The sequence below is a fragment of the Bubalus bubalis genome, chromosome 9, assembly GCF_019923935.1.
Source record: "Bubalus bubalis isolate 160015118507 breed Murrah chromosome 9, NDDB_SH_1, whole genome shotgun sequence".
NCBI lineage: Eukaryota > Metazoa > Chordata > Mammalia > Artiodactyla > Bovidae > Bubalus > Bubalus bubalis.
Window position 1 is genome coordinate 37,848,763 of NC_059165.1, and position 20,460 is coordinate 37,869,222.

The 20,460-nt window shown below is 38.2% G+C and overlaps 1 protein-coding gene across 5 annotated transcripts in view; it reads left to right on the top strand.

The window, feature by feature from the left end:
• Window positions 1-18,082, top strand: part of GABRB2 (gamma-aminobutyric acid type A receptor subunit beta2) — a 288,144-nt gene extending 270,062 nt beyond the window's left edge. For 4 of the 5 annotated variants that reach the window (XM_025292289.3, XM_025292290.3, XM_044947361.2 and 1 more), the window contains one exon: window positions 12,173-18,082. In XM_025292289.3, the coding sequence (XP_025148074.2) occupies window positions 12,173-12,520 (348 nt within the window). In that variant the 3' untranslated portion in view covers window positions 12,521-18,082. Of the gene's footprint in view, window positions 1-4,512; window positions 5,039-12,172 lie in introns of those variants that run through there. The other variant, XM_044947362.2, reaches the window with a different exon arrangement.
• The last annotated feature ends 2,378 nt before the right edge of the window (window positions 18,083-20,460 follow it).

Sequence of the window (20,460 nt, forward strand, 5' to 3'; positions counted from 1 at the left end):
TGCCCCCTGCCATTCAATAGCCGAGTGTAATTCTAAATCCGTGGAAGCAAAGGTCACTGGCTGTGTTCCTGCATCTCTGTAGAGTTGTACGTGCTGCTTCTTTCTGCTGCCCTTTTGTTATAGTCACGGGAATCCAGCCCATATGGTCTGCATTAGGTCAGCTTTCTGTTCTTAGCCAAATTAAATAAAAAACAATAAGAAGCAGTGGGTAAGACACCGTGGAAGGGGTGTCTCTGATATATGTGAGTGGAACTGATTATACCATGGATGGAGTTTTGAAGTATATAGTATGATTCTCTTTTTGAGTCAATACCTTCCAGGGGAAAGGAGCATTCATGCTTTTAGATGCATTAAGACATTGGCTCCTTGTTTAAGAAGGACAGAAACCAAACCCTGACTTCTTTGCTTTTTAGCTGAAAGCTAGAAGCAGATTATAATTCCTCTCTGACCCAGAACGGAGACAATGGGAGATTTTGTATGTTCAAACCTATCCTCATTAGCTAATGGGACAAGGTTGGCATCAGTTTCAAAACCTAGGGCCAAGAGGAAACCATGAATCTCCCAATGACCTGGGATGATTTGGATTACAGCCTTTAGGTCAGTCATGGTGGTTCAGATGGTGAAAAATCCGCCTGCAATGCAGGAGACCCAGGTTCAAGCCTTGGGTTGGAAGAGCCCCTGGAGAAGGGCATGGCAACCCACTCCAATATCCTTGCTTAGGAAATGCTATGGACAGAGGAGCCTGGTGGGCTCATGGAGCCACGGAGAGTCAAACACTTTCACAACCTGCCCTAAAGTCTTGAAACTTGACTTTAATCATCTACCACATTTATTACTCACTGTCCTGGATTTTAGAATATTATGAAGAGGAGGGGTGTGTGTCTGGAAAAGACACCCCTTTTTTCTCTCAGTGATGTGTGTAAAGCCCCAGGGGAAAATTTTCCTCCTCTTCTGCTAAAGTTTACCCCTAATTCCCCTCCCTATACGCCTGTGCCTTGTAAACACTTGACTGTGATGTTTCCAGCCTTGTGGAAAGAAACCAAAGGTCCTCTATGGTATTATTCTAAAATGTATTGGAAATTGTGAATTACTAGTTATGTGGTGTGTATAAAAATCTCTAACAAGTCATCATACATAATGCTTTGAGTTGTATGAACCAGCTAATGAAAAGATTAGATCAATCGTCTCTCCAGCTTGGGACTTGAGTCAATAATTCAGAGGAAAATTGAACTAGAATGAGCCTTTGCCTCTCAGGATATAAGCTCCCTGGTGTTAAAACTTCTTCAAGTTATCAGAATTAAGTATGCAGATTCTCACATCTACCTTCGAAATGTGTGAAAAGAGGACTTTGAACTTAAAGTGAGTTCATTGTCAAACCTGGCTCATTCCACAGAGCCTGAGGATCTGTAATAATTTAAAGTGAGACCTTCCTTTGGAAGAAAGGAAGGTCCATTAAAAGCACAGATTGTTAGTATAGTTTCCTTCACGTTTTCCTCCTTCTGTGGATTTCTATATGACTCCAATCTTTTTTTTCCATACAATTACAATGATTCCTGGCTTTCAACTATATTTGAAAGTAGTAGCTTATACTTGGTTAAGTTAAGAAGTAGAACCCAAAAAGAATTCTACCAACCTTTTAAAAAGTATTCAGTTCATCATATATTTTATTGTTTTATTATTATAAAATGTAGCAATTCAAATGTACTGTCAGGAATCCCAGATGACCCAGTGGTTAAGACTTGGGGCTTTCACTGCCATGGGCCTGGATTCAATCCCTAGTTGGGGAACTCAATCCTCCCAGAGTTTGCTGAAACTCATATCCATTGAGTCAGTGATGCCATCCAACCTTCTGTCACCCCCTTGTCCTCCTGCCCTTAATTCTTCTCCAGTGGATTCCACACAAATTAACACATAACTGGAAAGTAATAATTGTTCAAGAGAAATTAATTTGATTTTGTGAGAATAAAAAGAATGGAAGAGATTAAACTACAAAAATTAGGAAGGCTACTTTAGTTCCCACACAGAGAAATACTGCAGAATTTGCCACAACAAGACCTCACATGGTTAGGAAAGGAACACTAGCCTGATATCAAATCACAGTTTACAAGGGAGCTCTGAGACTCAGGCTTTTTTCTAGGTGAATTTTCATTATTCATTAGTCCTATTTTATGCCACATTTTTTTTTTAAAGCAGTTGGTAATTATAGATTAAATGGAACTGAAAGACAGTTTTTTAATACATTAAATCTGTAAGGAATTTAATGCAGCAGCTTGTGGATTGAACCCTTAGATGTGATTTTGACCCCTGCCATAATCTTTAAAATTTTGAATTTAAATGTCCTTCAGGCAAGCCTGTATTTTTATAGTCTAGTTAGCTATACTAGGGCCAACTTCTTCCCATTCTCCATTACAACTACTTCATGCTTTGGTATGACTTTCCTAGCGGATTTGAATGTGTGATCCTGGGCTTAGTCTAACCCTCTCAGTAATTCAATTCAGCAAGTTTTATTTTAAGTACTTGTTTTGTATGGACTGTAGTGGTCAGCATTAGAGACACATAAGCAACATGCCCATGCTTGCCATCATGAGGGAAACAAGGGTTCAGGGAGATTATAGCAGGAAGATTGATCCAGGTGGAAGAAATTAGCAAGGACATCCCTAAATCCACCTAGATTTTCTAGAAGAGCACTGAGGCCTAGGGTAAGCCAAGATTAGAACCAGCTTGTTCTAACTCTGCTGGGAGGGTTGAAAGGAGCAGGGACCCACATAAGGGGATTAGAAAGAGGGGGAGCCTTAGTCCACTGGACAGCCCAGGCTTGTTGAGTGTCTTTTTACAACTGACCTTGTATTAGTCATAAGTTCTATAAAAGGTTTCTCTTCTGGGGTCCTTTGGAGAGAAGTGTCTTACTCTTCTCTTTCTGCTCCCAAGGTCTAACTCTGCTTCTAAAAGCTTCACTATCACCTGAAACAACAACTCAAAACCTCACCATGCTCACTTGGTTTATCCACTTGTCCAGATAGATTATTTTGGTTTGTGACTGAGGCGGAATATTTCCGCCTTACGACAACTAGAAAAAGTCAACCAAGTGACTGATCCATAAAGAAGAGATGCATTAATGTGATTCCTTAACAAAGTATCAGGCTGCTAAGTAATCCTCAAGATGGGTACTCCCATGATCTACCCATGAGAATTTAAAAACCAAAAATCAAAACAACAGCTGAACTGCTCATATCTCAGTGCTACCAGTGATCACTTTTTACCACATAGTGAAAATATTTAGTAGGAAAAACAAGGTTTGAGTCTACAAACATAAATTTGAATGATTGTTTTACCACTTAACTACCCATGAACTTCAGAATTTTGGTGGGAAAGATTTACAAAATGCTCCTAGTACAAACTTCTCATGGTATGGTTGTGAGATTTCAAACACAGTAGCATCATAGAAGGAAAAAAGACATTAAAGAGAATCTCAGTCCTTTTATTTTTCTACTAGCTTTTATTTAAAATGATCATCCTTCATGTGCACACTGCTGTATTTAAAATGGGTAACCTAAAATGGATAACCAACAAAGACCTACAGTATAATACATTGAACTCTGCTTAGTGTTACCTGACAGCCTGGGTGGGAGGGAAGTTTGGGAGAGACTAGATACATGTATGTGTATGACTGAGTCCCTTCGCTGTTCACTTGAAACGATCAAAACATTGTTATTCATCTATACCTCAATACAAAATAAAAAGTTCAAAAACATTTTTTTAAAAAAGATCATCCTTCTGAAAATACCTGGGATTTCAGCAGTGCTCTCGTATTATTTATATTCCAGCTCTAAGCTCCGTATCTGGTTACTGTTTCTCTTTTTGCTTCAATAGAGGAATTTGAAAAGTCAAAGATGTTGCCCTTCACTTGCCCTCTTGGAAGGAATCTCCATTTCATATTCTAGATGGGTAAATTTGGTTTCACCTCTTAGAAGGCTGAGTGCAGGCTAGGTAGTTACAGGGTATTTTTCCTTTGGAAAGAGTGCTTTGGACATTCCCAGGTGGCTTAACAGTTCATTGCCTTAGCATTTAAAGTTACTCAGGTCACAGTGTCAATTCATAGAAGATAAAACAAGGCTTCCTACCCACACACTAGTCAAAGTAATTGAAAATACCAGAGTTAGGATTTCTTGAATTTATTTTTTTTTCCAATTTCTCACTCTTCTTTGAATGATATGAGTGGTGAACTAGGATCTAAAATAGCCCCACTGTGCTTCCCAAGATAAACATGTGATGCCGCTGGATTGCTGAGGGTAGCAGTTTGCATGTCTGTATAAGACAGTAGGACAAGGGCATCTCTCCAGAACATACAGCTATCACTGACAAAGGTCTGGGAAAGGAAGCAGCAACCCTGAAACCAGTTCTGAAATTAGCTTATTTTATAAAAAATAAGGTCCTCTCTATGTTGTTTAATGCAATATCTTTTAAGCAAGATGGAACTGTTAACTAAATGTGTTTCTTTTCTTTTTGGAAAAGATTTTGGAATGGGGAATGAGAAGAAGGAAAAGAAAACCTCCTAATCCAAGTGTTTAACATGAATTTGCCATTGTTAGAACCATTCGTGCATGGGTCAGCCTGTAACAGAAGTGCATCTCTAACTAGTAGAACAGCTGAACGATCAATGTGAAAACTGCCCTCGTTCACAGGGGGTCATTCGGAGGAGAGTCCAGAATGCTGGTGCAAATAAATGAGTCTATTTCCCAAAATCTCAGCATTTCATTCTTGATGGATAAGCACAATAATTCCAAGTAAAGCATAATTTCAAGAGCAGATTGATGAATGGGGAACAGAAGAGGGTTGTTTTTGTTTTTTTTGTTTTTTTTTTTAATTGGTGTTGGACTACTTAATAGGGCCTCACCTAAAACCCTTGTGTCAGGAATGGACACTAGTGAGTTAAAAGTTGACTGTAGAAAGCAAGTAGTATAGACCCTTGGATAAAAACAAGACCTGCAGCAAACTTCTTGCAAATGTAGCTTATCTATATAAAATGTCAATTTATTCATTAGTCTCTCTCTCATCTGTTTTCCTTCATATATTTTTGGTTTCCTTTTCTCCATTGTTTTAATTACTATCAGCAGTATTCTCATGGCTATTTAAATAGGTAAAAATTACAAGACAAAACAGATGACCAGTATTTTGTTATGTTTTCCAGGGCAATAGAGATTGCTCCATGGCCTTTCTGATAAGTTAAAGAGGAACTATCTTTTGTTTATGTTCTAACCAAAAAAAGGGATGATTTAGTGGTTCCTCCCATGTCTCCACTGCTCAAGATAAAGTCAATTAGGATGATCATTTGGGCAAAGCTGGAGAGGGTGGGGAGGAGATCCATTTTTTAAAAGGATTAGCTAAATTCATGTGACAGTTGCTATTCCTTCCATTTTATGAAATCTCATTACCTAAGTACAAGCTGATACAGGTTCCAAGACTGAACTTATAATTGAAGAAAAGTGTCAAGATAAGCAACTGTATAGTCATGTCAGTAGGAACAGGAACATTGGAACAAACAGATTAAATGCCAAGTGTACTACTTTAACTACAACTCTAGACAATCACTAACTAGTCCTAATTCTCAATCTCCTTATTTTTAAAATGAGACTATTAATAATAACTCCCCTGTTACATTATTGTCAAGATCATTATAACCAAGCCAGTCTACTCTTGGATATATATCCAAAAAAAAAAAACATAAGTTCGAAAAGATACATGCCACCCCAGTGTTCATAGCAGCATTATTTTCAAGAGGCAATATATGGAAACAACCTTAGTGTCCATCAGCAGATGGATGGATAAAGAAGATGTGGTACATACACACAATTGAATGCTACTCAGCCATAAAAAAGAATGAAATTTTGCCATTTGCAGCAATGTGGATAGACTTGGAGGACATTATGCCAAGTGATATGTCAGAGAAACACAAATACTGTATATCACTTATATGTGAAATCTTAAAAATAGAACTAACTGGTGAATATAACAAAAAAAGAAGCAGACTCATAGATACAAAGAACAAACAAGTGGTTACCAGTGGGAAGGGGGGAGGAGGGACAATATAGGGGTAGGGGAGTGGAAAGTACAAAATACTGGATATGACAGGCCCAAGAATGTATTGTACAACACAGGGAATATAGCTAATGTATTGGGATAACTGTAAATGGAAAGTAACCTTTCAAAATCATATAAAAATTAATTTTTTTTAAAGTTTACATAGTTTAGCTCAGTCGTGTCCGACTCTTTGCAACCCCATGAACCACAGCATGCCAGGCCTCCCTGTCCATAACCAACTCCTGGAGGTCACCCAAACTCATGTCCATTGAGTCGGTGATACCATCCAACCATCTCATCCTCTGTCATTCCCTTCTCCTCCTGCCCCCAGTCCCTCCCAGCACCAGGGTCTTTTCAAATGAGTCAGCTTTTCACATCAGGTGGTCAAAGTATTAGAGTTTCAGCTTCAACATCAGTCCTTCCAATGAACACCCAGGACTGATCTCATTTAGGATGGACTGGTTGGATCTCCTTGCAGTCCAAGGGACTCTCAAGAGTCTTCTCCAACACCACACTTCAAAAGCATCAATTCTTCGGCGCTCAGCTTTCTTTATAGTCCAACTTTCACATCCATACATGACCACTGGAAAAACCATAGCCTTGACTGACGGACCTTGTTGACAAAGTAATGTCTGTGCTTTTTAATATGCTATCTAGGTTTGTTATAATTTTCCTTCCAAGGAATAAGCGTCTTAATTTTATGGCTGCGGTCACCATCTACAGTGATTTTGGAGCCCAAAAAAATAAAGTCAGCCACTATTTCCACTGTTTCCCCATCTATTTCCCATGAAGTGATGGGACCAAATGCCATGATCTTCGTTTTCTGAATGTTGAGCTTTAAGCCAACTTTTTCACTCTCCTCTTTGACTTTCATCAAGAGGCTCTTTAGTTCCTCTTCACTTTCTGCCATAAGGGTGGTGTCATCTGCATATCTGAGCTTATTGATATTTCTCCCAAATATCAATCTTTATTCCAGATTGTGCTTCTTCCAGCCCAGTGTTTCTCATGATGTACTCTGCATATAAGAGAAATAAGCAAAAAAAAAAAAAAAAAAAAGAGAAATAAGCAGGATGACGATATACAGCCTTGATGTACTCCTTTTCCTATTTGGAACCAGTCTGTTGTTCCATGTCCTGTTCTAACTGTTGCTTCCTGACCTGCATACAGTTTCTCAAGAGGCAGGTCAGGTGGTCTGGTATTCCCATCTCTTGAAGAATTCTCCACAGTTTATTGTGATCCACGGAGTCAAAGGCTTTGGCATAGTCAATAAAGCAGAAATACATATTTCTCTGGAACTCTCTTGCTTTTTCAATGATCCAGCGGATGTTGGCAATTTGACCTCTGCCTTTTCTAAAACCAGCTTGAACATCTGGAAGTTCATGGTTCACATATTGCTGAAACCTGGCTTGGAGAATTTTGAGCATTGCTTTACTAGCATGTGAGATGAATGCAATTGTGCAGTAGTTTGAGCATTCTTGGCATTGTCTTTCTTTGGGATTGGAATGAAAACTGACCTTTTCCAGTCCTGTGGCCACTGCTGAGTTTTCCAAATTTGCTGACATATTGAGTGCTGCACTTTCACAGCATCATCTTTCAGGATTTGAAAGAGCTCAACTGGAATTCCATCACCTCCACTAGCTTTGTTCGTAGTGATGCTTTCTAAGGCCCACTTGACTTCACATTCCAGGATGTCTGGCTCTAGGTGAATGATCACACCATCGTGATTTCTGGGTCATGAAGATCTTTTTTGTACAGTTTTTCTGTGTATCCTTGCCATCTCCTCTTAATATCTTCTGCTTCTGTTAGGTCCATAGCATTTCTGTCCTTTATTGAGCCCATCTTTGCATGAAATGTTCCCTTGGTATCTCTAATTTTCTTGAAGAGATCTCTAGTCTTTCCCATTCTATTGTTTTCCTCTATTTCTTTGCATTGATCGCTGAGGAAGGCTTTCTTATCTCTCTTTGCTATTCTTTGGAACTCTGCATTCAAATGGGTATATCTTTCCTTTTCTCCTTTGCTTTTCCCTTCCCTTCTTTTCACAGCTATTTGTAAGGCCTCCTCAGACAGCCATTTTGCTTTTTTGCAGTTCTTTTTCTTGGGGATGGTCTTGAAAGTTGTGTAAAGTTGTGTCACACAATTCCTGTCTGTAGTGAATAATGAACAGAAGTTTCACGTGTTCTCTGAGTGGTAAGGACTGTGGTTAGAACTTCAGCGGCTTCATTGTTTCCCAAGGTATCTCCGGCCGCTTTGTTTAGTCATGTCCTTCTGCTGCAGTCCAGCAGACTAGTAGTTTACCAAATGTGAACCCCAGACCAGCATCACCTCATCACCTGGGAACTTGTTAGAAATGCAGATTATTGAGCCTTATCCCGTATTTACTAACTGAGGAATTCTGGGAGGGAGTGCCAAGAGATGTGTGTTTTAATAAGACTTCCCAGGGAATTCTGAGGTTCATTAAAGTTTTGGAGCCACTAAAATAGACTATTCCAGCCCACCAAACCACTACCTGAGTCAGACTTCCCTGATTGATTTGGGAGATGCTGGAGGCAGCATGGAATATTATTGCATTGAGATAATCATCAACAGAGAAGAATTATTACACTATTTTATTACTTGTGCATAGTAAGATTTTAATTAACTCACTTTATTTTTTTGGACTTCAGTTTCCTGCCCTGTAAAATGGAAATACAGCATTTTCTGCAATGATGCAGTAAGGAGGTCCCTCAAAACAAACAAACAAACAAACAAAACAAAAAAACATAATAAACCTCAATCAGCAGTCACCTTCCAAAAACAAGTATTTCAAAAAGAAAAAAGGAAAGATAATAGTTGTTCAATTTCACATGCATAAGTTAAAAGTTATTTTTCTTTTATTTAAACAATGTGTGTATCAAGTTGCTTCAGTCATGTCCAATTCTTTGATCCCTATGGACTGTAGCCCACCAGGCTCTTCTGTCCATGGGATTCTCCAGGCAAGAATACTGGAGTGCGTTGCCATGCCCTTCTCCAGGGGATCTTCTCAACCCAGGGTTCAAGCCTGCATATTCAATCTCTGTCTCCTGCATTGGCAGGCGGGTTCTTTACCACTAGCACCACCCAGAGTAAATAAACTCTATAGATTACTAATGGAAGCTCAATATAATCAATTAAAAAGCCTTTCCCCCTTTATCATTTGAGTTACATATAACAGCCTGTTGAAACACATATAAAAAGCCTTCACCTTTGACCTTTGCTGCTAACACAGTTCACACCATTTGAAAGAAAACAGACAAGGGGGGGGAAAATGTAGCTGGTTGACCAGCCAGCCACCAAACCCAGCAGCCCCTAGATGCTTTTGGTCCTAGCTAGAAGCATTGAAACCCAGCACTCTTCTGCATACTGAAGATTGTATTACTGTAACAGATTTCCTTAATTTCAATTTGAGTTGTAAAACATCCTTATTACAGGTGTAACATCAATAATATCTTTCCTGCCCTGCCTATATTATAGGGTTGTTCAGATGCATAAAGATGAATCATATCTCAGTTAGAATTATTTGGGTCTTAAGTAAAAGAAAACCCAACTCATGCTGTCTTATACGAAAAAGAGAAAGAGAGAGAGTGAGGTGTATTATCTGTTTAGCATCAGCAAATCAGGCATACCAGATACAGACACTCTCAGGAGGTCATGGATTCTCTGTGTCTCCCAGTGTTGGCTTGTTTTCAACTTAGGATCACCTCTTGCAGCTGGAGCATCTCAACAAATTCATTAGACTCAGGGCTACATACTTCTGGGTACAAACCCAGTGGAAATGTTTGAGAGTCTTTAGTATGCCCACCTGAAGGCTCATGACATGCCATTGGTTCTGAAATGGGCGTGTGTCTGTCACTGAAACAATCACTGTGTCAGGATTGCTCTGCTTGACTCCAGCCACATCAGAAACACAGTAACTGAGAGAAGGGAAGTGGTGCTTCCTTAAATAGAATTATTGCTAGTGGGGCTGTTGAAGGTTCAAATAGCAGACGTTTATTGACAATGTTACAGTTAATAGGACTTTACATTAGTTCTAATCTTTAGTGATGTATTTAAATCAAGACACTTATCTCCATCCTCATTAAGGACATTTTGCAAGCCTCCAGGTACTGCCCCTCCCCCGCACTGAGAAGGTCTTCTTTTATGAGTGTAGAGAACTATAGGGGGAGGGGGCTGTTTCTGTTCTTAGCATAGCATAGTGAGAGAGACCTGAGTCCAGTTCTTGCTCTGTCACCTGTTCACTGGGTGAATTTGTGTTAATTTCTTAACCTCTCTGTGCCTTATTTTCTGAGCTTGAGATACATGCTGATCCCACTGGACTACTGGAAATGGAAAAGTCAATATGTAAATTACTTAGCCTTAGCTACTAGATAGGGGAGCCTGGTGGGCTACTGTCCATGAGGTCATCATGAAAGAGTCAGACAGGACTTAGGGACTAAACAACAACAAGCTACTAGGTACTGCTCACTAAATTCCCTTCTCATGCATAAAAATGGGACATCTGTCATATAAGTGGTCCCGTGTACCATGGGAAATGTTTCCATATCTCAGGTGCTTGAGCCTGCTGCTCTAGCAAGAGACCTCTATATATAGAGGTGGAAGCCTTAGAGCAGGAAAGGGACTCAAGACGTATAGTCCCACGCAGTTCCCATCTTCACATTGGTGTTGTAGATTGAATCATCTTATTGATGATACAGGAACACATTGAGTTTTAAGTGTTATAAAATGAATTTCATTCAATCAGCGTTTATTTCTTGAGTTCTCACCACAATTTTCTTTCCTTGTTTTTTCTTTTTTTATTTTTGATTCATATTTATATGAAAAGATGGATGTTAGCTTAACCTATTGTGGTAGTCATTTCATAATATATATAAATTGAACTATCATGCTGTGCACCTTAAAATTTTACAGTGATATGTATCAATTATTTCTCAATAAAACTGGAAACAAAATAAAATATACAAAAATTGATTATAAAAAATATTGGCAGTAGATATAGTTCAAGTCTTTACTAAAATAAATATACTGTATTATTAATAATAGCTTGTTGTGGTTAGGTTTTATTATCTATGTAGCAATGGAGGCCTCTTAAAAATAAGATACACAAATTTTCCCATTTCAACAGAACAAAAAGCATTACATAATCATTTAGTTTTGGAGAATCATGATCTCAGTATTCATCCTTTACTTTTAGACTTGCTAAGAAGAAATAATTCAAGAGAAAAAAAAGAATCACCCTGTCAGCACAGCCACCTTAATTCTACTCCCTGGGCCCAGAATTCAGCTCAGTACAGAAAATTCGTGTCTAACTCTTAATTCCTGTCTGCTTCTCTTCCCTGGCAAGTCACCCCACTCACCCCTTGACCACCCACACCACCCATAGTCTGTTCAACTATTATTTTCAAGTTCCTCGTTGTTTTGAATTCTCTTGCATTTTGGCAAGTCATGTGTTTCCTGCATTTTTGTTGTTCAAAATTCTTCCTTTACCCTATTTATATTGACACTGAATATTTAAGGTGACACCTTGTAACTGTGTGGGCGTTAAGAAGCATCAGTTAAATGAAGTTACATAAAAATGTTTCTGGCGTATATATCAAGTGCTTTATATGTGTTACCTACTACTTTTAGTTCTGGTTTTATCATGAATTAATCTGTAATTAGGCTTCTATTGTGAGCACAATTTAGTAATTCATCCCCTAATACTATTTTAGCCCTAGTTCAGTTTAGACTTTTTAGGTATTTTTAATCAAGACTGTAAATTATTTAAAGGGGGAGGTTATGCTTTCCATTTCTCTGCATGCTCTATGTGGAAATCATGAAAATGGTACCAGCAACAATCTATTATACCATTACACCATTACAGCCATCCTCTTGGAGTGGATTATTATACCATTTAGTAGATGAAGAAACTGAAACTCACAGTTTATAGTGGCAGAACCACAGTTCAAATTGAGAGCATGTGGACACAAAGCCAGTTCTCTTAATCATGAATATCCAAACTACAAATCATAGCACCTTGTGTAAAAATCACCAGTAAAGGCTTTCTGTTTTGAAAGTCTCGTTTGTTTCTTCCCCCTTGCAGATGGACCCCCATGAGAACATCTTACTGAGCACTCTTGAGATAAAAAATGAAATGGCCACCTCCGAGGCTGTGATGGGACTTGGAGACCCAAGGAGCACAATGCTGGCCTATGATGCCTCCAGCATCCAGTATCGGAAAGCCGGGTTGCCCAGGCATAGTTTTGGCCGAAATGCCCTGGAACGGCACGTGGCACAGAAGAAAAGCCGCCTGCGGAGACGCGCCTCCCAGCTGAAAATCACCATTCCCGACTTGACTGATGTGAATGCCATAGACCGGTGGTCCCGCATATTCTTCCCAGTGGTTTTCTCCTTCTTCAACATCGTCTACTGGCTTTATTATGTGAACTAAAACATTGCTTCCCATGGGAAGCAAGGACTAGATTCCTCCTCAAACCAGATGTACAGCCTGACATAGAACTTGGAAAACACATCAATCCAGGACAAAAGTGATGCTAAAATACCTTAGTTGCTGGCCTATCCTGTGGTCCAATTCATACCGTTTGGGTTGCTTCTGCTAAGTCATGAAAATGCTAAGGTTCTTGGGGTTTTCCAGTTAAAATGCAAGTGATTTGTACACATGCTGGCAAGACTGAATCTGTGTTCCACCTTATCTGCTTAGTACACAGCCTATACGGAGGGGAATAATTTAGATGATATTCCAGAAGGCTCAGTAGTGTCATCAGTCATCTTGCTGAGATGTGGTCATATCCAGATACTCCCCATTTTCATTCCTAAGGTTGTCATGTGATCTGCCATGCCATGCAAACATGCTTACTGAAGACGATATCTGCCTGTCTTATTAAGGTGATGATGGTGCCACAGGAAGTTAATTCCCACCGGATTCTAGAAGGTTCTCATGTAATTCAAACAAGATAGGGAGAGTCAAGACAGAGACTCAGGAAACCAATTTGGCCAGGCCATGTTTGCTTGAGCTTGGGAATCAACGCTGACATCTTCCATTTTGACGTTTAGAGACGGGGAGACTTCTAAACATTATCATGCCTGGTGGCCAAAAGAAATTTTTCTATAATGCTATTTCTGAGGCAGTTAAAAATAAGAGTTAATAACCCAGAACGGAGTGGAAAATTCAGAGACAACAGTTGTAACAAAATTAAAGCACGCAAGCAGCATGACCCTTAGCCCATTACAAGCATGTGGTCCATACATACTGTGTTCAGGGGCAGAAGGTAGAGTGAAAGAGATTTCTTTCCCTCCAAACTCACAAGCTTTTGACAGCATACCTGAAGAAGTTTTTATAGTGTACCTGATCAAAAGACAACCCCTAAACAGAAATGTTAGCAGAATTAGAAGCATCTTAGGTTACACTGGGAGTGATCCCAATATATGAATATAAAGCACAGACAGAGCTAGCAGACAAGATGCTTTTCTCTGACTCTACAACATTTTCCTGCAGTTTATTTCTGAATTTAATAGGGTATTTCAAAAGAAGGATTTGTTCATTTCTTTAGCGGGCTTAATGGTCTTTTCCAACTTTTCTTGTTTCTGAAATTCTGATTATATTCTTAAGAGACAGACAGAGTAAGTCTTTGGAGAGATTTTAAAAGAACTGTATTTCTTTATGTACAATGAAGTTCACCTTTGTCTTTCATGGCAAACAATACTCAAGAGATTATGTGCACAAATAGGTTTAGTTGTTGATTTGGAGAGTTTGATTTTTTTAGGGTGCTTTCATTGTATATGTTGCCGTCTGCCTAATCAAATAGGAAGTCATGGAAAATAGAAGAACAACAAAGCCATAGTACATGGTGAATGTTATGAGCCTCAGTTGATACTGCAGAAAAATATATAGCTGATAATCAGGCAGGCATGATATATTACTTTTATTCAATTTTTAAATTATGTCATTGTGCTTCTTTCTATACTAATTAGATATATGCATTCATATGTTGAAAAAAGAGAAAAGAATAAGCTCAGATATTTTATTTCTATCAATGTGAAGTTCATATTTTGCCTTTCTCAGAGGAAATAGTGAATTCCTCATTTTTCCTTAAAGTTAGATTTGATTGAAACTTTTCTTAGAGGATGACTTTGCTATTTCTATTTAAAAAAACAACACTTCTTTTTAGAGTAACATCCCTAATTGTGCATAGCAGCTAAGGCCAGTATCCGCCTGTGGATAAATGTATGTTTTCTTTCCCTGATGATTCAGCAGCTTAGAATATGATGGAGTCCTGCTGCCCTTCTATTCTTCACTGTCAGAGGGAAAAAAAAAAAAAAAAGTTTAGCATCCTTCTGAAGTTGTCCCCCAGATAGGATGGTATTTTTTTTTTTTTTTCCACCAGCATAGGGAGCTCTGGCCCTTATATTTTTGTTTATACACCTGAACACCTCTGAGTATGATCTTTGGGCAGAATCCAACCGATGCGTTGCCCATGGGCTCAGAGCAGAGATTCCTCGAGTTTCTCCAGGGACACACTTTCCCCTGGGCAGTCATTTTGAGACATCACACTAATAAAAGTGCCTGCCCCTTGTCACTAGGGGTTAAAGTTTGAGTAGCATATATCAAGAAGGAGCATATTGATAACTCAGGTTCACAACTCCAAAATGCCATTCTGGAAAGGTTTTTCTAGAGACAACTCGGAGCTCCAGCCTAGAAGTGGTTCTTATCTGCAATTACCATAAAAGCCATAAAAATCCTTGATATTGTTATATGGTTCCAACAAAATTTTGATGTCCAGGAAAGTCAACAGAGAAATCTAGATCAAAGTGGACAGAAGAAGCAACTTAGCAGCATGAGCTTCAAAAGCATATGACCAGGGATTCATTTCTGACCGCAGTGTTAAGAAAAGTCTTGGGGAAAGGAAAAAGATGGGACAGTGGAACAGAAACCCTAGAGTAAAATCCATTGATTGGCATTTAGTAACCATATAGGTAGAAAAACCTGACTCATCCCACCCAGAGATAACAGTAGATATAGAATTTATTCTTAGACAATTGTTTTTTTTGTAGTTGAACTGAATTTTAGTTACCAGATTGGGGGAGGGGAAGGGAGGGGAGCTAGATCTTTGTCTTCAAAACAGACCAGTCAGCTTGGCATCCAGGACCACAAAAGTATGTTTTGGCAATTCTGATATAGTATTACTATCAGTTTATACATATATGTATAGTTTTTCTTTTGTTTATGAAATAGCCAGATAGCCAGCAATTAAGGTGTTTTTCATCTCTGTGAAATTCATAGGTAAATTCTGACTCTAAAAGGCACACTCTCAATGAAATCTTTGATCTCAATCTGTATATATATATATACTGTACATGACTGCTAGTAGGTATGAAATGCATTTTCAGAATTGAAAACTCATGCAACATAATCATGTGTTTGCATAAGGAATGTTACAATTCTTTCTACTTCAATTTAATAACAGGGGAAAAGACTTAAGCAGTGCCATCTAGACCTTTCCTCATTTCTTCAAAAGCAGTGCTAAGTGAAAAATAGTAATAATAAAAAATGGTTTAGGAACCAAAAGACTTTACATTCTAGTATTAGGAACACAAAAAAATCTGTCAGCTTACAAAAGCACAACGCATAGAGAAAGTTCAGTGGGATGCATAATGGAGAAATGAATCACGTTTGTTTTAAGCAAGACCTGCATTAAATTGTCTACTAAGACAATTTCCACTTTCTATAGGTAACTGTGTTCCAATTTTATGATTGAATTCATACAAAAACAGCCAACAAACAGGTCTTACCACATATTTACATGTATATATGTGTATATATAGATCCATATAAACATACATACATATATATGCATTCATATGTTGGAAAACAAAAGGAATAAGCTAATATGTTTTATTTCCTTCATTAAACCAATGTATGAATATTTTTAATTTGGCAGCCGACAAATCAACATATTGAAACAAGTAATACAGGGTACTGAGCATTTCTCTATCAGCGAATCAATGCCTACAGTTCTTATGAACCACTGCACAGTTTGACACTCTAATAGTACTGTACCTCAGAACATGGAAATCAACTAGTTCTCACATTGCTTGTCTACTTATTCTCTTTTTCAAGGAAACAACTAGCATTGTTCAATGGTGATTTAAAAGCAAAAATGTCTTAAGAAAACAGAAAATGATAAAATATATATATATATATATTCCTCCCAAGAGGAGGAAAAAAAAATAACTAAACCCCACCATGTTGGTTAGGGCAGATACTCTCAACTGTAGCAATCATGCCATTTTGCTAAGTGTACAGAGTCCATGTAATGTGAGCAACCATAACTTTCACTGAGCGTGTGTAAATATTAAAACAGATTTCTTAAATATTTTTAACTTCTAATTTGTATTTTATGGTAAGGCAATGTGCAAATTCTGTTTATGGCTTAAGTTGCTGTGTTATTATGTAAATAATTAAACATGCTGTAAATGAATAGTCAATAGATACAAATCATTGTTTAGTTTTTTTCTTTTTTAGTTTTTATTTAATTTTTACTAAGTAAAAATAGTTACTGCAGCCCCAGCAGAGAAATTAAAACACTCTTTTGCATAAATGCTTTGGGATCCCAGACAGAAGGGTTTTAATTCGCTCGCTCTCTCTCTCACACACACACACACACTTTTTCTTGCCACTCCCACTCATACCCCGTCTATGGGAAACACTGTAGTGTTTATGACAACCAAGAGATAGCCTTAGAAATGGCAACTGGGAAAAGCAGAAATGATCATTGATTACTTGATAGATCTTTTTATACGTAAGAGTTTAAGAAACCAAAGTTCATAACTTAAATCTCAATTTTCAAAGACTAAAAGTTTATATTGATGGCACTACAGGAAAAACAAACACTTATTATATACCTGCTCCAGATATATGTTACACAATAGCACATAGAGAAGACTTTTTTTTTAATAATAGCATTTGTCGTTAGATAGCATTTTTACTTTTAACCAAAGACTCCATAATTATTTTAAAAAAAGAAAGAAAAATGGAAAAGTGAGGGAAAATAGGAGAAAAAAAGACACTGCTTCACACCAAAGGTTTAAAAAATATTTTCCAAATATACCAGGGACATTGTAAAAAAAAGTAGTAAGGACCCAACAGAATGCTAATTAAGATACTGCCCTAAGGAAATAATTTAAGGGAAAAAAATATTAAGCATCTATTAGTTAATTGAAAGTTGAAGTAAAACATTTCTGTAGATATATAGATGTGTGCAAAATGCTAACATCAGATTTTAATTTGCTTTGCGAATTTGTTTTGTGATAAAGTTAAATGTGATCCAAAATGAACAAAAACAAAAACTTGTGTTTTTTTCAACTTGAAAGCCAAATCTCTCTCTCCTGTCACATGTCATTATTCTGATGCCCGTATCTGTGTCCTGGCACCATCTGAAGCAAGTTGACAGTTCCATCAGCTTGTATCTTTCTCTTTTTATTTCAATAATTTGTGTTCAATGGTCATTTTAAGTGTATTAATTCAAACAGTGTTGAAAATAATTTAAATTCCATGACATTTTAAAGTTTTTATTTGCATGGGTGTTTAAATAGTTCCATTTTAAATATTGTCCCTGCACAGTTCTGAATTGTCCTTTTCTAACAAGTGATATTCTAGTTTCTTCACAATGTAGTGATTTTCAGCCTTACTAATTACCTTGTAGCCTTTCTTAATATGCACATAATGCACATTTTCCAATGGCTAGAAAATGCAAAACACAAGTGGATATCATTGCATCTATTTTCATGTCTTTCTAAAAACAGGACTACTACAATCTCTGGGATACATGAGATAGTAACAAATGAGGATTATAAATGAGTAGCACATAAGAATTATTTTCTTGAATTTAAACTTATTACAGCCAGTTTCAGCATGTAAATATATAATAATGTTGACTAGTGTGTAATTCTTGACTAAGAAGTATAAATAAAACTTAAAAAGATGTGTGTATAAGTGGTCTCATTGAGTTCAGAAATCTTTTGAACTATCAATATGAGTTCTATTGTAGAAATATAGCTTTTGCAAAAAGCAGTGAAAAATTTGTACACTTGGGATTGGCTGTAGGGCAGACTTGAGTTTGCACTATGACTTGTCACAATCCTATTACATGTATGATTGTACAGCTATTTAATCTATCTTACTCTCTGTGTTCTTATCTGAAGTGAAGATTTAATTGTACCTCCTTCACAGAGCTATTTTATAGTTGAAATGAAAATCCATAAGAAGTCTTTTATGAAATTATGAAATATTATGACATTTCCCATGCAGAGTATTTCTCTAAACCATGAGATCCACCTCCCAGAATAATACCGGTTTAGTGAGAACAATTTTCAGGGATATCATGAGACACAATCAATCCACCAGTCTTGATTTCCTAAAGCGGATAGCCCCAAACACATTTGTATCTCTTCAAGTCTCTGTATAAAAACATTAGCCAAATGTGCAGCCTTCTCCTATATTACCCTCTACTGCATCATCCCTCTACATGAACTAGAACAAGGAGTGGTCGTGGGATGACAACTTCCAGACAAGCCCCAGATGACTAGGTTTCTTTGGCAGGTCTTCTAACCAATGTCTTCATTTGTGCCTGCCCTGATCTTTTTCTTTCAGGTAGCCAGCTAGATTATTACTATTTATCTACATATTTATCTTTCCATTTCAGAGATTTGTATTGGATAGAATGGAAACACTGCTGGAAGAGACTCAGAGATGATGCTTAGCACCCCACAAATACTGAGGAACATGAGTCTCTTTCAGGGTAAGGAGAAAGGGAGGGATGCCTTCTTTGAGTCTGGGCAGGAGAAAAGCAGCATGTTTCATGGACACAGAGACCTGCACACATTCAGCGGTGGTGACCTGGGGAAATGGCAGACCTCAGGGCAGATGGCACAGTGAGGCTTAGAAGGCCAGCCCCTGGCACTGCCCCAGGCGGGCCTCTAGAGTGGCAAAGTCTTTGACCAGTGAAAGAATCAAACAGGCTGCAACATGGTGGAAGAAAAGAAATGTGGATTTTCCTCTACAGCTTCATCTAAGAAATTAGGCTCATAACTACAATCTCATCTGGGACCTAGTGGGTCCCTGGTCACTCCACGTCGGGAAGTACTATGAAATACAGTATGATGAATTTGATATTGGATCAGTAATATATTGTTTCTAGTAGTAGATGTCCAAAGACAGGTGGGGAATAATTGAAAGTTCTGAAAGTTAAAGGGCTAATGAAATGCAAAATTTAGGTAAAGGATTGATATATCTTATATCTTATGCTATATCTTATATCTTATGGTGTATCTTATATCTTACAGTATATCTTATGTCTTGGAAACTCAAATGTGTGCACAAGTCTTAATGGAATTGTAGGCAAATAATATAGGCATGGTGTAATACCACAGAGAGCAGTGGGGACCATGGGTAACTGGTAAGGAACAAGCTCTATCTGAAGAGGCAGTCACTATTGAACCCCATCTGGAAGTCATCTTGAAGAACTGCAAGCCCAATAATGCCAGATTAATCTGAGAATGGAAAAAACTCCCACAGCACTGAACCTTGTACTTGATGGGCAAGTATGTTGGCACCCCACTCCAGTACTCTTGCCTGGAAAATCCCATGGATGGGGGAGCCTGGTAGGCTGCAGTCCATGGGGTCGCAAAGAGTCGGACACGACTGAGCGACTTCACTTTCACTTTTCACTTTCCTGCATTGGAGAAGGAAATGGCAACCCACTCCAGTGTTCTTGCCTGGAGAATCCCAGGGATGGGGGAGCCTGGTGGGCTGCTGTCTCTGGGGTTGCACAGAGTCGGACACGACTGAAGTGACTTAGCAGCACAGTACAGCCAGAGAGACACACAAGCTTCCATCTTTCTTGGAACAAAATCCCCATGCTGATGTTCTGTTGCCATTGAGGAAGGAATATATGACAGGCTCCATGAGAGTGTGTAGACTGAACAAGCTTCTGTGCATTAGAATTTGCTTCCCTTTCCTGGAGCCTGAAAGAAAATGAAGTGTTAGTCACTCCATCATGCCCAGCTCTTTGTGACCCCATGAACTGTTCATGGAATTCTCCAGGCAAGAATATTTGGGTGGGTTGCCATTGCCTTCTCCAAGGGATCTTCCAGACCCAGAGATCAAACCAGGGTCTTGCTGCCTTGTAAGCAGATTCTTTACTATCTGAGCCACCAGGGAAGCACATGTAAGAAAGTAAGGTACTTTTGTATTCTCCCAGAACAAAAAATAGAGAAACTTCTATTAGTAGAAACAGATTCAGAAAGCTCAGCAGAAGCTTTCACAGCATGAACAGTGTGCTTGGCTTTTAGATCACTCACTCAGCAGGCCTT